Source organism: Rhea americana, unplaced genomic scaffold, assembly GCF_003343005.1.
Source record: "Rhea americana isolate MKP2758 unplaced genomic scaffold, rheAme1 scaffold_284, whole genome shotgun sequence".
Classification (NCBI taxonomy): Eukaryota; Metazoa; Chordata; class Aves; order Rheiformes; family Rheidae; genus Rhea; species Rhea americana.
Genome location: NW_028186406.1, coordinates 143,529 through 160,126, shown reverse-complemented (window position 1 = coordinate 160,126; position 16,598 = coordinate 143,529). Strand labels below are relative to the sequence as shown.

The following is a 16,598-nucleotide window of genomic DNA, read 5'->3' as shown; positions in this document are numbered from 1 at the left end:
GCTTTGATATCCAAGTTTTCAAAGGAACAAGAGAGGTATGGACATAAAACAATAAATGAAAAAAAAGACCTCTTTCAACATATGGGATCTCAGATAGAGGTGTTAAAGAGGAGAAGAGTGTACTGCAACAGCACTTGGTTTTGTAGATACTTAAACCTTAAACATTGTTTTGGGACAGTCCAGTTATTTACAGTAGATTCTGGTTATTTGAACCTCCAGCGTTTTCTTGCTCTCATTTTCATGCTCTGTATATGGAACATACTGAGTATTCGTGAGTCTCTTTTCTTCTTGGTTACTGAAGAACTAGTTATGAGTTTGATTATATATTGCATCTAGCCAAAACTCTCTGCTGCCAGTGGCTGTAGTGAGAGATTAAACAGCAAGAGTGTTATTTTGACAAGAAGATGAGTTGGTGTATTGCTGAGTGAACTTGGAAGCATGAGACACTAGTTGAAATTATGTTAACTTTATTTAGTATGAGCGTGTGAAACTTTCCCTCCCCTCCAGCCTTGTACTTGCAGGTTGCATATGGCGTTCAGGGCCTTTTGAATGACATTTTTGTCTCCCGTGTCACGTACAGAGAGCTGCATGTGGGCAGAAGATACTTTCTTCCTTCAGTGAGGCTGTAGGTAGATGACAGGTCTCTGCACTCTGATGTCAGTGCAGGTTTGGGACCTTGGCCTACTTTGGTTGTGAAGTTTTGCACGCTCTTTGCGATGACACCGTGGGTATTGAGTTCTTCTGTACAGAGTCGGGAAGCTGCAGTGTGATAACGCCTGTAAGCAGGAGATTTTGAGGTTTGTCACTAAATGCAGGAGCACCACCGCATATGCCKCTTTGCTCTTACTATCACTGTCCTGACCGACGGAATGAGAAGTTACAGGGTTGCTGTCCTACTGCTAGTCTTTATTCTTGCTCACCTTTACCTCCCCTCTGGGTGTTAGTTTCCCATCAACAAGGTCAGGGGAGCAGAGGCTACATAGGTTACATGCAATGTGAAGTCAGGAGGGGAAGGAGGCAACTGCTTTAAGGACCTTGGATACTGTATGTTGTTGGGATTGTATTTATTTCTGAGCTGCACCTGTGCTTTCTCCCTTTCTCCCTAGTGTCTGGAAAGACTTGTCTGTGTGTAACATTTAGGAGAAATCAGGCTAGGGTTAGATACTAGTTGCTGTTGCATTCTTGCAGGTATGGATGCAGAATTCCTTGGAACTCCTATGTGACCTTGTCTTCAGCTTGTAAAATTCGATTGCGTGACAATCTGTAGTAATGCTCTCAGGAGAGACAAAAGACAGAAAGTTGAACCTTCAGTAGAAATCTGACAAGAGGCCAAGTACTAGAATCAAGCCTCATTATTACATTTCTTTCAAGATAGTCGTCATTTCCTTTATAATTTTCTGAATTACCGTAATGAGGATTAATTTGGCTTCCAGGTTGCCTTACACTACCCTGTTGTGCATACAAAAGGCTTGTTGTAAAACCTTTTGAAACACCCAAGTTCAGATAGAGGTCAGGAGACATAAGTTTCTGTGCTGCTGGGAAAAAAAGAAAAAAGGAAAGGTTTTGAGGCACTCATGCAACTCTAAATTCCACTTTTGGCTTGGCTTTGAGGTATGCTGTGGCCTTTTGGGATATGGATGTCTCATTTGTGTGGGAAAGTCTGAATGTTATGAACTATAGGAGAAGGAGATAGACTATCCAGGTAGTATTCTTCATTTTTAAGGGGTAGGAACAAAGGGGAGTGAATGCCTATTGCTGGCAACATAGTTTTGTTAGAGAAACTTGTAGGTGGACATACCTAAAAATCAAAGAGAGGACTGGGGAAAGTAGGGCACTTCAGACTGGCTTCTGACAAAGCTTTCCCAAACTAGTTTAAGGAAGGAGGGGAGGGAAGATGCTTGGTGCTTGAATGGGGCAGGAGAGATGCAGAGAATATTCAAACTGTGTATTTACTGAGGCTAAGTGAAGAGACCACAATACTCAGGAAGAAAAWAATATAAGGTGGAAATGAGGGCAAAGGGAAAGGAATGCTCCTTGAATGCAGATCATCCCTCTTGCAAAGATCTGGAAGTGCAGTGTTTAGCACCTGATCTCAGCCCTTGTACACCRAAGAGCAGTAAGGGGCTTGAAAGTTACTTCCCTAATGTGGTCCTTGAGTTCTTGGTGGTGTGTTTCACCATGACAGTTCTGTTTTGTTCATCTGTGGTCACAGTATCTGTTATTCCCTGCTTCCTTTAGACTGCCATCCTTTGTGCCATCAGTGCGTGGCCAACCTGCGGGACACCGGCAGCATCTGCCTGAAGTGTCAGAATGCCCGTCACTTGCTGCTGGGGGATCACTGCGTTCCTGACTGTCCAGTGGGGTACTATGTGGAGAGCGGTGCCTGCAAAAGTGAGTAGCCCTTATGGAAGCCACAAGTAGCAGCAAGGTAGCAGGATCTGTCCRAATCCCTGTGAGATTGGGATGTGGATATGGAGCCATGAAATGGCTCCTCCTCAGAAGAGAAGCCTGGTCCAGTGAGCAGACATTGCAGTGGAGCCTGGTGGTGACCTTCCTGGCTCACATCTCTGCTGGATGGCTGGGGACACTGTCACTGTGCGGTCCTTCATCTGTGTTTTTAGACAGTGAGTTCTTTAAGGCCAATACTGCTCCACTGTCCTGAGCACGTACTGAGGCTAGTGAGACGTAGCCCACTGTTACAATACCTGCCCACTGTTACGATACTGTAACAAGTACCAGATAGCAGTGTGCTTGTGAGRAAGAGATGGAGGTGAGTTTCTGTATCTCTCTGGTAAGTCCCATCTCTCGAAAGCAGCGGCCCAGAGAATAGTGTGACAGTGCTCTGTATTCTGTGTAGGAACAGCTGCCTTGAAGTTACTCCTAGAAGTAGATGGGCTATTTAACCACAATCAAGGATAATTTCAAACAGAGGCTTTTCATGTGCCCATCACTGAGTCTCCAATTTGTGTGGGGGACTCAGTTCGGGGATACTGGTCCTTCAAGACCATTTCTAGACATGTKCTGCAAGGGGCCATACAACTTCTGCTCATAAAAGACAGACCTGTTAATGTTAGCAACTTTTCCAGAAGTCTGCAACCTGGAGTGGAGTGTCATCCTAGCTAGGATCTTCTTGCAGGTTGCCTGATGTTCATTGAGCATTACCTCACTGCAATAATGATCCAAAGGCAATCATTCCTAACAGGCTCTAACACAACAAAAGAGTTTCATCAGCTTGCATGCCTGGTAGATGCAGTGCTCTGGCTGTGTAGGTGAAGATAGATTGATAACATGATCTGTTCTGTAGCTTTTTGGACCTTCACCTATCCCTGAGACTGCTGCAGTTTTTGTTGTTTATGGTCTTGTATTTTCATCTTTGTGCTGTTCTATGTTTCTTAGACTCTTCCTAGAAAGAATTGGGTTACTTTCCTTGTTATATGGCCCACAGAGCCCAGTGCGTCTTAATCTGAACATAGAGTATTGCAGATTATTTCTAGCTTTTCAAACAAAATGACGGCATCCTTGCAGTGGCAATGATCGATCACTGTGAAAATGTCACCTCGGTGTCCAGCAACATTGAAAAAACAAATCAAATGTCAGGATTTAGTATAAAAGGAGCACAGAAATAGAGGAGTTCCTTCTGCTGCTGACTGAAGATGTTGAGTACTATGAACAGTTCTGCTCATCTCGAACAGGAAGCAGTAGAACTGAACAAGCTTCAGGGAAGGGCAGCAGATGGTTTCTGGACAGCGAACAACTGAGTAGACTACAGCTCTTCAACCTGGAAAAGAGATGACTTGCTGGAGAGGATGTGATGGAGGTCTACAAAATCACAAGTGAAATGGGAAGAGGGTGCATAGAGATTGACAATTCACTGTCTTTCAGTGCTGCTTCTTGCAATAGGTGGTACTTGTGCCACTCCTGCTGAAGGGATGGATGTAAGTCATCTCAGATATGTGAAAAAGTCAGAAAAGCACTTGGTGGGATTCTAAATAGATGAAGCACATCAGGCTCAGGATGAACTGACCTGAAAATAGATGAGGAGAAGCACGAGAAGGTTGATCTGATCCAGTAGGGTTATTAATGTGTCCCTAAAGGGAAGGGAAGATAGATGAGAAGAGGAACATGTAAAAAGAGAGCAGAAGAAGAGAGGAAGGGGAGAGAGCTAGTGCACATGGCACATAAAGCATGGATAAAACTCATTTAAGTTCTCTGTCACATTCTGGGGGGAACAGTTGTGGTACTGGTACGGTGTTAGAGCTGCTTAATTCACTGGTATAAAGTGGTTATAAAGGGCCTCTAGTGTAAAGGAGAGCCCCAACAGGTTGAAGGTGGTTGTAAGGCTGCTCCTGAGTACTGAGCACCAGTAGCTGTCTTAGAATTTAGTGAGAACTTTGGAAACTTAGTATTGCTGTGCTTGGTCTCTGAGAATGCTTCTGCTGGACCTCGTGAAATTTAAAGATCTACATTTCTTTGAACAAAAACATTTGCCCTTGCTGTCCCTGCAGGATGTCACCCCTCATGCAAGACCTGCAGCGGCAGAGGCCCTTTTTCCTGCTCCTCCTGCAACAGCAGCCTGGTTCTGTCCCACACCAGCATGTGTGTTCCAGTCTGTTCCCCAGGATACTACAGAGATGAGAGCCAGACCTGCAAACGTGAGTTTCTCTCTCCAAGCCATCTGTCCTTTCCACAACATGTCACCATATTGGTAATCACCAAGATGTGGTTTCTTGCTCCTATGATACTGTTCCTATTGCCAGAAGAAGACTTCAGGTGCCTGAAAATTCAGCGAGTTGGCAGAAGTGATTAGCTACGTGAGATGCAGAGCCTACAGAATGCTTTAGATTGAAGCACAGTTGCAGTTTTGTTACTGACTTCAGAGACAGGAGACCTTGGATTTCATGGTAAAAAGCTGCTAGACAGCTTGTGTAAGGCTCCTTTGTCTAGGCAGTACATAGAGCAGTGGCCAAAAGAACTGGTGGACTCCAGGACTCCTTTTTATTTTATTTTATTTATTTATTTTGAAAACCTGACATGGTTAGACCAGTTCTAATCAATTCTTACTGAGTAACCCCCTCCTCACAGTACTGCCTGCCAGTACCTGCTGTGGAAGATCACTGATGTATTAGCTCTGCTAAGACCTCAGTATTTAGGGCAAGTTTTGCCACTGGTGAAAACTCCAGTAGAAATTAGGTGCAACCTAATAGACACATCCCTGGCTGACATAGCTAACCTGTGATGTTTTTACCATCTGATGAGCTGATGCAATTGATYTGGTGTTAAGTCCAATAATATTTCCTCCTATGCCTGCTGTCATACCTTGTGAATCACCCAGGTGTTTCTTTACCTTTATTATTGTGTTTTCTCTGGCCTTGACATCAGTTGAGTTATTCCTCACATAATTATTGGACTTGATGTTCCAAAATGCTAAATTTTATAGCTCAGAGTCATAAAAAATATTAAAACACTTGCTTGAATTGATCCACTATAATACAYGTGTCTAAAAATAAATGAGTTCTTAAATGGTTTGCTTGCTCTGAACCTGAACACTCAGATGTGTTACACTAATTTAAAGTACTCTGATTTATGATAGAATAACTCTATTGCACTGCACTGAGAGCAGGTATCAGTCTCATCCTCTCTAGACCTAATTTCTTTAGTGATGAGTCCTGTAGGAGGAAACTGATATGGTTGTCAGCTTTACCTGCCTTTTGTTGATATATATTTTTCTCCTGAAACTATTATTTCTATCATATCAGCAGAAATTGAGACACCTTGCATAAGTTCAAGGAAATAGCTGGAAGAGTTTGTACTATTCTTGAGTTGACAGAAAAAAGGCTGTTTAGTAATAAAAAACAGGAAAGTAATGAAAAGGAATAAAAAAACCCAGAATCACAGGATTCTCACTGCCTTGCCTATTTTCATATCAGCTCTACAAGATGTTTACTGTTCCTTCTTGCTGTATAGAGTTTCTTATCACTACTCCAGAATAGCCCCCTTCCTAATGAAAATGTCCTTTCCTAATGAAAACTTTCCTACTGATAGGCCTCCCCAGGACATCTTGGTAGGAGTGGAATGTTCCTGAGAGCTGTGCCCTTCCTGAATTTGGTTTAGTAGCTCAAATGCAAATAGATTTTTGCAAGCAAACTCACTACAAGGAGACGTTTCTAATCTCTTAGYTGGAAAATGGCTTTTTAAGAAGTGCAGGTAATGCTTGTGACAGGAGGCTCAGGGCAAAGTGTGTTGGTGCAATGGATTCTTGTCATTCCAATTGTCACTTGTGCCTTTTTATGTGAAGTACTGCTGATAAGCAGTGTAGATATAAACTGTCCCAGGCTGCTGAGAAACTACCACTTAGAGGTAATGAAGATTGTTTAATCAGAGATTGGCTCTTAGGCTGAGAAATTTGGTCTCCCTTCAAAGTTTATTTGAATCACATTGAGCTTTTGAGGAACTCAGGTTTGGAACRGAGTTGAGAGAGATGCTGAGTGTATGTATTTGCTCTCTAAGATACTTCTAAGCTCATTGACCTACTGACTGAGGAACAATGCAAAACTTAACAAGCTTTTCTTGGGTTTAAAAATGTAGATATGGAGTCATGCTGATAAACAGATGTGATTGCTTTCAAATATAGTTTTTGCTTACTGTTCAGGAATATTTCTTTGGGTAACTTGATTTCTCTATATTTGTACTTCATGTGGTATGTTTTGCCATACTTTTAATAGTTGGCTTTTCATAGCACTTTATGAATAGTAATTATTCCATATAATATTCTGAAGTTAGGTGAAATAAGATTGGCACTAGAGCACCTGAAAACAATTGCTGGATTCTTTGAGAAAACGTTTTGTTAGAAGTACWTTTGTACCTCAACAAAGTACAGGCCTTCTGTGACATTATTGAGACAAGATAAAACAAGTAATTATTTTGAAGGGCACATTGGACTGAGTTTCAACAAGAGCAAGGTGGGTATTTTCAGCTATGTTTCTGCATTTTGAGGTTGGTGGTTGTAAAACTCAAACCTGAATTAAAAGCAGAGGGAAATTAATTTCCATAAATAGTGTAACTAATGGAAATGAATTTCCAAAAATAGCATATCTCTTTTAATATCTGCACTGTTGCTGTGTTAAATCCTGTGAGAGATTTTGTTTCATTTTGTATTTTCATTAAAAATGGTCGGCTAAGCTTTATTCTTCAGCTTAAATGTTTGGAGTTGGGTCTTCAGAAATTGACTGATTTATCATAAATACAGAATTGGACTTGGGCAAAGATTCTGACTGCACATGGAGTTAGCAGTGCTCACTACTGCTTGATTAGGTATCTAACGGTCCTTTTGCATGTGCTGCTGAAGTATTTGTCAGCAGGGCAATTACAGTTGTTTGTGTAAAGCAGACATGAGTTTTGTCCTCATGCAGTTGCACAGCACCTTTGGAAGCAGTTGATTATTTTTGCGGAGTTTTGTCTCACCAGTATTAGAGTGGGCTTTCAGTGCATAGAGGCAAAGTGCTAGGAGGAATAGTACTTCATAGTACTCTTACACCCTCTGCTGTGAATGAGCTAAGAGCTCTGGCTCTGGGAAATTCTTACCCTGGACATCAAAGAGGTAAGCTGAAATATTCTGAACCCCTGGACTTTGATCCTAGATTCAGTACATTCCTGAATTATTTTTTTTTCCCCGGCCTTTCTCTTTGCTTTCTGGAGCTCCAAAATTTCAAACTGTGTCCAACTACAAAAATAGGAAATTGTAGGTGAAATTCAGTGGGCCTTTGGTTCCCCCAAGGATTGCTAACTTGATTGTAGCAGTACATTATGGCCTCTAAAGATGTCTTTGTAACTTAAACCTGTAATCGTTAGAAACATAAGATGCTTAAAGAGAACAACTACTACTACTACTACAACAAACAGAGACAAGGAGAGTTCTTATTTGGAGATCTGAATTCAAGTTCCATCTTTTATCATGATTTGGCAGAGGAGAGAAAGAACCGTCATAACTGATCTTATTAGCTTCTTCTCTTAAGCACTTAGGAGCAATGTTATACAGTTCTATGAGGAGACATAGAAGTCATTTGCTAATCAAGGGAGACTTAACAGTTGTCAGGAGGGACRTAAGAAGCAGAAACTGAAGCCTCTGTAGGGGTGTCCCAGAGAGGACCTAGAGTAGAGAAGCTACAGGAAAAAGTCGTATTTTCCTTGTACAATTAACTGATACAACAATAATTACAGTTATTTTCTTTGTCTTTCCACAGCTTGCAACAGCCAGTGCCTGAGCTGTGAGTCATTCGCAGGCTGTACGTCTTGCAGAGATCCAGCTAAGGTCTTATTGTTTGGAGAATGCCAGTACGAAAGCTGTGCTCAGCAGTATTACCTTGATTTTTCCACCAGGACATGCAGAGGTGAAAAATACATTGCTAGCTTAAAGGAAAAAAATAATAATTCCGACTAACTTGGCTAATAATCTGTTATACTGCAGCATAATCTGTACAGGTGGCTTGCTATAAAAAGCATGTGTGAAGGGGGTTGTTGGTAGTAACAGACCACTTGTGAGGTTTCTACAGTTTTCTTCTTTTTCGGCAGTCTGCTGTCACATACTTCAGCCTTTCAGTGAAAAACAAGATTACTGCAAATTCATCTCTTGTAAATGATTTAGTAAGTGAGACAGCAAACTTTTCAAGGGTCAGGTCCTGCAATTCATTTAGTCATGGGTCAGCTGAATAACGAGTGAGTTTACCAGGCTCTTTTCTTAAAGTGCTTGTAGGGCCTTGTGTACTTACCTGCTTCTCTTTGACTTATTAAATACTTGCATTGCTGGATGACTTCAACAACAACATTTGGGAGTGATTTAAAAGACGCATGRCTTAAAAGATTTCCAGAACTCCCAAGGAGAGTGTTCCATAATGAAAATAAATGAAGATGATGTGGCTTTATTGCAGAATACTGTTGCCTAAGGATTTAATGCAAGTGACTTGTTCAGTGTTCATTTCTACTTGGCTCTCTCAGTGCCTGAACCTAGCCTAACTAGGTTGCATCAGTCCCTTTAACATCACAGTACTTCAGAGAAGTGGCATGATCCATCATTTAGGGTGCTGGAATGTGACAGGGCTCCTGTGCTGGCTTTGGCTTGGACATGCTGTATGGCCTGCAGTGATGGGCACATCAGCTCTCCTTTGAGTGGTTCTTTTCCCTCATTTCTTCTTGACCATTTGTCTTTCTTATCAGCCAAGTTTTTGTTTTACTAATTGCTGATTAAGGCCCTCTAAGTGCTATCAAAGCACAACCAGTAGCACTGGCAAAGTGAATAGTCCTTGGACATGTGTGCACAGTGGGACTCTGCTGAAGACTGAGGGGAAATAGTGCAAGGGCATCTGAAGGCATACGTGATCCCAGAAGTATCTGGTGTGGACTTCTCAGAGGGGCATTTGGATAGCGAGGGACAGTGGTTTCATTCGCTTGTGGTAAGAGTGATTAGAAAAGCATTTGGGATCCTAGAAGGCTCTGTATTTGAAAGGGATGAGATTCGTGAATTGGGCTGGATAATTATTAATGAACAACAAAATCTGTGTTGGTAGGGAAGGAGCGTTGGCACTTCCAGGGTAAAATCAGGCTTTACAGGTTACAAAACTGTGCCAGTGTTGTGTGGGTCTGAATGCTGAACAAGAGCTAAGCCTGCTTGAATCTGACAYAGGGCACGTTAAGTCCAACAGGTGGGAAAAAAATGACGCATCTTATGTTGTAAGAAGTCGGTCAGTACAAATCTTACTTTTTTTTTCTTTTTTTAAAGCATCTCTTAAACAGTTCTTTCTTTACTTTTTGCTGTTTGGGCTTATATTCCCATAGCTCATAGGTCCCACTATGCTAGGCATTTTTACAGGGTGAGCTGTGCACCCTGGAGAGGGCTACCCTACATTAAATTCTTTTCTTCCAGAGTGCGACTGGAGCTGTAATGCTTGTAAAGGSCCCCAGAGGACTGACTGCCTGCAGTGCATGGATGGCTACGTTCTCCATGAAGGAGCTTGCATGGAACAGTGCCCCTTAGCTTTCTACAAGGAGTCAGACACTTGCCAGAGTAAGTTATTCTCAAGCATTGCTTCTAATCACTGCTACCAACACGTTTCCCTCCTTGTCCCCAACTTGTGCATATCTTGCATTCAGAAGGCATACTCTCACTTGCTGCCTGCCGGCATACGCATGCAGCAGTGCAGTGGTTCCTGGCGGAGTAACAGCACAATGCAGGAAGCAGCAGGAGGTGGAGTTGTGCTGAACTCCTTATATGTGGCTTCTAGGGTGTGATGAACACTGCCTTCAGTGTCACCAACCAGATGAATGCAGCCTTTGTGAAGCCCCGTTTTTCCTCCTGGGCACTCACTGTGTTCGCGATTGTGGGAAGAGATATTATGCAGATAATGCACAGCAAAAATGCACGGGTAAGCAAAATGGGAGTGAGATGGTGGAGAGGGATGAGGGGTTGTARTCTATGTTCTGTACGCTACTTTCTCTCTCTGCAAAGTTTGGGCAAAGAGGAAGTGCTTTCGATGCTGTGTTAAACTCACTGTCAAGGTGATGCAGTCAACTTGAGAATTAAAGAGCAGGCAGCATCTGCATTCAGATGTGCCTAATTCAGGAAGAATGAGATTCARTGTAGATAACTAACCATGGATAACCAGTAGTAAAAACACACTGAAAGGTTTCAGTTGCATTTGTGGGTCAACAAGTTGTGTGGGACTAGAATRTCTTTTGGGGGAGGTTTTTTTCAATTGGTAGAATTTAAACATACTTTTTCCATTTGGAAGATTGTTTCGGTTTCTCTGTAGTCTGTGGAAATTACTTGTCAAAYGAGGAAGGAACTTCTTGAAAGCTCTTTAATCAAAACTGTTTGGCCCTTCTCTTTGATGATTTTTATGATGTAGGTAAGACATTAAGAGGAGTGGCATTTCTGTTATGACCCCCTGGGAACAGCTCTGCATATCAGTGGCTACATTGTTTGCAGAGTCTCAATGGGGTTGTACTTTCCATCCAATTCAGCTTGTCCTCGTGGATGCTTGGAGTGTGTCAGTGACAGYCTGTGCCACCTCTGTGACAGCACCACCTTCCTAAAGAACAAGATTTGTGTTTCTTCCTGTGGCCAGGGTTTCTATGAAAACATGTGGACCAGAGAGTGTGAAGGTGAGTGAGTGTCTGTTGTGATAAGGCAACTGGGCTGGCAGGCTTCCAGCAAATTTTAGGATCAGAGCTAAGTGTTTGTTCAGTGGTGTTTTTGGAACTGTTTTGTACAGTGTTGTGTTGGCTACTAAGAGCTGGCAGCTATTTTACTGCAACTTTTTTATTGTATAGAAGGTTCATGAACATGGATTTCTAGGGTGAAATTACCCAGGTATGTGTGTCTTTTCAGTCACAGCTTTGTATTTTCCCTTATCATCAATACAAAACAATAATAAAAAATGTCCTGGGAGAAATACATTATTGAATCAACTGTAATACTTACCCTTCACATGTTCCTACTAGCATGTGGACGTTTATTAGTCCATCTCCAGGGTGCRTCAATATATGTTCATTTTTAGTTTTGGTGTTTGGAACTGAAGATGGAAGGTCAGTTGCCCAAGACCCTCAAAATCCTAGTGGGGACTGGATTTGTCTGCCTTTCTTCTTGAGATGGTGATCGTCCACCTAGGTCCGTGATGTGCAGGACATTAAAAGGTTTTGGCACCCTGTTGTCCCAATAGGTGGTAGGGACAGCCATTAAGGTTTTAAAGACAGGCAAGATGCTAGTACAGCTGGTGGCTGTGAAATGAAGAACATTTATTCAGTAATACTTCTCCCTTCTCTTTCTTTTTAGCCGGCAAGCATCACTTGAGTTTCCAAGTGAATAACACCCTCACAGTAGGGATTGGTGGGGTAAAGCCCCTAGACCTCTCCTTATTAGGGGTACATGACATAGGTGGTGACACAGGACAGCTCTTGTTCCATATCGACAGTGCTCCCTCCAACGGCAAGCTGGTGATGGTGGTGAATGGGCAAGAAGTGCAGCTAAGCAAAGGTGACCACTTCAGCTGCAAGGATGTGGAGGAGAAGAGAGTCCGCTTTATACACAGCAAAGAGAAGGCCAGGTGACTGGTGATGCYTCTTTCTAAACTCTTGCCTCAAGACATATCTTGAGAACATGTATTCCCTTGTCCCTTGGAAACATTCTTATGATGAAGTGCACRTCTCACTGCTACTAGAAATATTATTGCTGTATTTCAGAGATACTGTGCCGTAATATAAAGGATGGTGCAAAACTTTTCTATGTATAGAATAAGATTTCACTGTGATTCAGCTGCCAGTCTGTTGTGCTTGGGGGATGCAGAAGTCTTATCTTGTCTTTAGGATGCTCCTGTTGGGTGATAAATACTGGCGTATTGTGCTGGCTCTTACGACAATTTCTTGATACTGTCAAGAGAACAAATAATGTCACTACTGTGCTCTACAGCATAAACTGCTACTTTGCCTGCAACATGTGCTCTGTTAGTGTCTTGGGACCWTGAGAGGTGGTTAGCACCTGGCAGCGTTCATACTGCAAGTGTATTGCAAGGAAGCATGTTTCCCCTGGCTGCCAGGCAATGAGCTAGTCATACTGCCAAATTTTACACTTGCTTTGTATCACCATAAGACCTTGGGACTAGACTGAAATCAGTGGAATTCTTCTAGATTTCTAATTGTATAAATTAAAGCGTGCTTTGACTCACTATTTTCAATAAGACTTTCAGTGTGTCCCTCTGATGCCAAGGATGCTCACTAGRCCTAAGGCATGTGGTTTTGTATCAGGCTTTTTTCTTTCTTGTCTGATCATCACAATAGCTATCAGGATCTTGTCTTGAGTAAAACAGTTTCTTTATGCTCAAGGTGTTTTGTTCAAGGGTGCCATTTTGAAAAAGTAAGTAGGAAGCATAGATACTAAAGAATGGGAACTGCTGAGTTGAAGCCAGGTAAATGGCATTTTTCTTTAGCAGAGACTAGCTAGCATTTAGAATCAGCACTTAATCTTGGACAAATCATYTATGCAGGTAACATTAGTTAAAGGAAATGAGGGTATGTTATTACATACTTGAAAGGAGATGAYAGTATTTTATTACATGTTGTGAATCTTCAGAAAAGATCCTATAAAGACATAACTGCAGAAACTTAATCTAAAGCATCTGTCACTATGTGAGTCATTTTTCCTAAATATGTAATAGTTTATCGTCATTGTGTCCTGTGAGAACACTTCATTCATCTATATTATCCTCTGTTTTTGGGTTGTTGGGGACTTGTTTAGGAAAGGGCAGTTTTCCTTGAAGGTCAGCGATCAACAGTTCTTCTCCCAGCCTGAGGTGGTCAACATTCAAGCACTTTCAACACAGGTAATTTAACAAAGTTTGGAAACAACCTCATTTTTTGTACCTTTTAGAGCCCTGGTTTCTTGCAGTGATAACAGAAGAGCTGGTTAGAACAGTAGCTGGTGTTCAGGTCGCATTAGATTCAACTGTCACTTAGTTGCAATGCAGTCAACAGTGATTTGAAAGAACTGGACTGGGTTAAGTGAAAGAAGAAGCTGACCCATGTAATTTTGTTTGTACGGGGAATTGTAGCTGTGCAATCATAGAGCAATTATCAGTGAGAGCTAAGGAGTCCCTACTGTTTAAATTATTCTTTTGATCAGTGGATGGTCTAGTTGCTCAGCCTCTTACTGCAGGGCAGTTGAATGATGATTGATCTCTGTGGTAGGGATGCTTTGATAGTTGAGAGTATTTTCTTAAATGCCGTGTTCCAGGGCAGCTGGGAATTAAATGAGCACAAACTATTTCAGGTGGTGCTTTCTCCTTATGTGTGTCTCCTAAACTACTCAATACTATAGTCAAGTTGATGGTACTGTCAACTGTCCCTGTCTCATTACTGTTATTTAAAATCTGTAGCACAGTGTTGTGTAGTGGCCTCCCCAGGAGACTGCATAGAGGCAGTACATACAGGACTCCTTTTCTAAGAGTGATCTCTCTGAAAGACAAAGCATGAAGAGGCACATGCGATATACATGCAGGGGAGAAGTACAGCATTGCAGAAGGAGTGAGTTGTTCAAACCTAGCCCTAGCTGCATGGGTCCAAGTCAGCCTATCAAAAAGTCTTACTGTGCCCCCCCTCCCCCTCAGAGATTCATCACTGACTTGAGCTGCTGGCTCTGTTCCTACTATACTGAGCGTGAAGCACAGGATGGCACCAGCACCTTCGGACGCAAACCCGCCCATGAGTGGAGTGATTAAAGAAGTTAATTTCTTAAATTACTTCGCTGTAAGAATGGATGCTAAGTCAGGCTTGTAGGCAATAGGGAGTCAGCACTAAAAACAAAAAGGACGATAGCCAGATTTCCAGTTACAGTCAAGCCRTATTATCTTCATCTAAGTGTAAATGGACCTGACTTGCTCACTGCAGTCACCAATGGAAGGGTCCAAATTAATGCATTTAGTGTTTCGTAGAGGCAACAACACCTTTTGAGTTGCAGAATCTCTGTGGTTCTCTGCCAGTCATGAGACTTTACAGTGCTTGGTATCTTTCTSTATTGGGATCTTAGAGAGGTGATGGCTTCATGGTTAGGAATTATTTTTAATTGCAATTTGTTACTTTTAATTATTATATTTTCTATTAGTCATTTCATAACTTTTGAAATTCAGAGAGTTCTAGTTTGACCTTCAGTGCAATACAAACTCAAGGTTTTGATCCTGTTGTAGATGTATTGATTCTGGTTGGTGCTGAAATCTTTGCTCAGTGTAATCTCTTGTTTACCCCAGTAGGACATGCACCTGAGGAGGAGCTGCAGTTACTGCCCCAGAGTACATAAGTGAAGTTTAATAGTAGGAATTTTGTCTGTCAATCCTTAATAATCCTGATCAATTGTACGCAGGTGAGGTGACAGCAGTTAGCTCTCTGAAGGAATGTTCCTAGGGTTTTGACTTTGTCTCTGCAGGATCATTCCCCCCTCCCAAGGCAAGGTATTACCAATGGTGAATGGTGTTTACTGAGATCAATAGAGACTGCAGATTTAAACCTCTTCACAGCTTTCTTGACAATGAAGTACTAAGGAACTAGTCTGAACCTTGAGAAATGTGGACTGTAGCTGATTTTCTTTCTTGGATGAATAAGGCTATGTGGAGTCTTTGAAAATAAACAAGCAATGATGCTGATGACAGCCAGTCATCAGAGCTGACTTGTGGTTTTGCTGTCTTTGAAGTGGACTTTATCAGTTCCAGACAAGCAAAAGCATATCCTTTGGTGTTAATTGACTCATTTTTACTTAGAAGCGTTATTCATGCTTCTGCCTACCACTTTGACTCACAGTTGTGTAAGCCACTCTCCCTAATCTGATACTCTCTTTTACTTTTGTTTTCCCTTCTGTACAGACCRTTTTAAGCAGATGTGCAGGTTATGCTGGATCTTGTTTTCAAGCATTAGTGCTTCAAAAAAGGTCAAAGTTACCAGAGGTATAGAATATACATGTGGGAAATATGGTATATCACTCTTCCCCAACCCTGAAGTTGTTATTCCCATGAGTAAGTCTTCATCATCTGAAGTGTCTGAATTCCAGTTGGGCATGCTGACATATATATAAAGCATAGTTGTTCCAAAATAGTTGAAGAAATGAACATCTTCGTTTGAATTTCTGTGGAAAGGAGTAGAGCAAAATTGTGTCCCTCATCTGTTATTCATGCAGACTCTAACTGATAACTGTATTGCTTGCTTACAAATTTCCTGAGGTTTTTTCTTGCTATAAGCTTGCTGTAGCAAGAGAAACCTGCTCTAATGTAATTAAGTCACCCTAAATTGCTAGATATTCTTAGATCTGCCAATGTGGAGGAAAGTATGGAGAGTGATTCCCTGTTGCTTAGAAGTAGGAGTCTTTCAGAGATGAACTAATTTCCTTAACCTCCACATCTTTCTTTTCAGAGTTTGATCATCATCAAATTGCTATGGTTTAGCAAACAGCTAAGAGTTGCTTTTGTGTTTCAGGCCCCGTATGTTCTCAGAAATGAGGCTCTCCTCGTCAGCAGAGGGGAAACTGGAACTATAACAGACGTGTTGCTGGGTATGAGAGATGGTGACAATCCTCAAGATGTAGTGCTAATGGTTTTAGAGCCCCCACGCCATGGGCAGCTGGTCAAACCTCCTAGGGACTTGGCTTCTTCAGTCCACGTATTTCACCTCAGTGACCTTGCCAGGGGTCTCCTACGTTATGCTCACGATGACTCTGACAGCCRGGATGACACAATGCTTTTGCAAGTGAACGATGGGTACCACTTCCAGAACATCCTGTTCCACATTAAGATTGCTCCCAAGGTATGTGCTATGACATAAATCCTCTTAAGCCAATGAGAAGTCTGGAGAAGAATCACTGTATCCCTGAGGTGTCACAGATCCTGCATTACCAACAGGCTCTGGTCAGAGATAGTGGAAAGTGATGAATTGATGGAGGTTTGCAGGTCACCTGAGTTTTTCATTTGGAACAGGAACAGTTCAACTTGAATTGTGCAGCCTTGAAAATTCAAGGGCCGCAGTTACTTGATGAACAGTTCTTCTGGATTTATAAGTGAGAGTTTTGTTGCCTG

At 41.9% G+C, this 16,598-nt stretch overlaps 1 protein-coding gene across 1 annotated transcript in view; it reads left to right on the top strand.

The window, feature by feature from the left end:
• The window catches only part of FRAS1 (Fraser extracellular matrix complex subunit 1), a 176,856-nt gene that overhangs the window by 102,258 nt on the left and 58,000 nt on the right, over positions 1–16,598 (top strand). Inside the window, exons 20-28 of the mRNA XM_085308858.1 lie at positions 2,239–2,391; positions 4,506–4,652; positions 8,241–8,387; positions 9,917–10,057; positions 10,275–10,415; positions 11,014–11,154; positions 11,825–12,095; positions 13,283–13,367; positions 16,003–16,329. Coding sequence (XP_085164984.1) covers positions 2,239–2,391; positions 4,506–4,652; positions 8,241–8,387; positions 9,917–10,057; positions 10,275–10,415; positions 11,014–11,154; positions 11,825–12,095; positions 13,283–13,367; positions 16,003–16,329 — 1,553 coding nt within the window. The remainder of the gene's footprint in view (positions 1–2,238; positions 2,392–4,505; positions 4,653–8,240; positions 8,388–9,916; positions 10,058–10,274; positions 10,416–11,013; positions 11,155–11,824; positions 12,096–13,282; positions 13,368–16,002; positions 16,330–16,598) is intronic.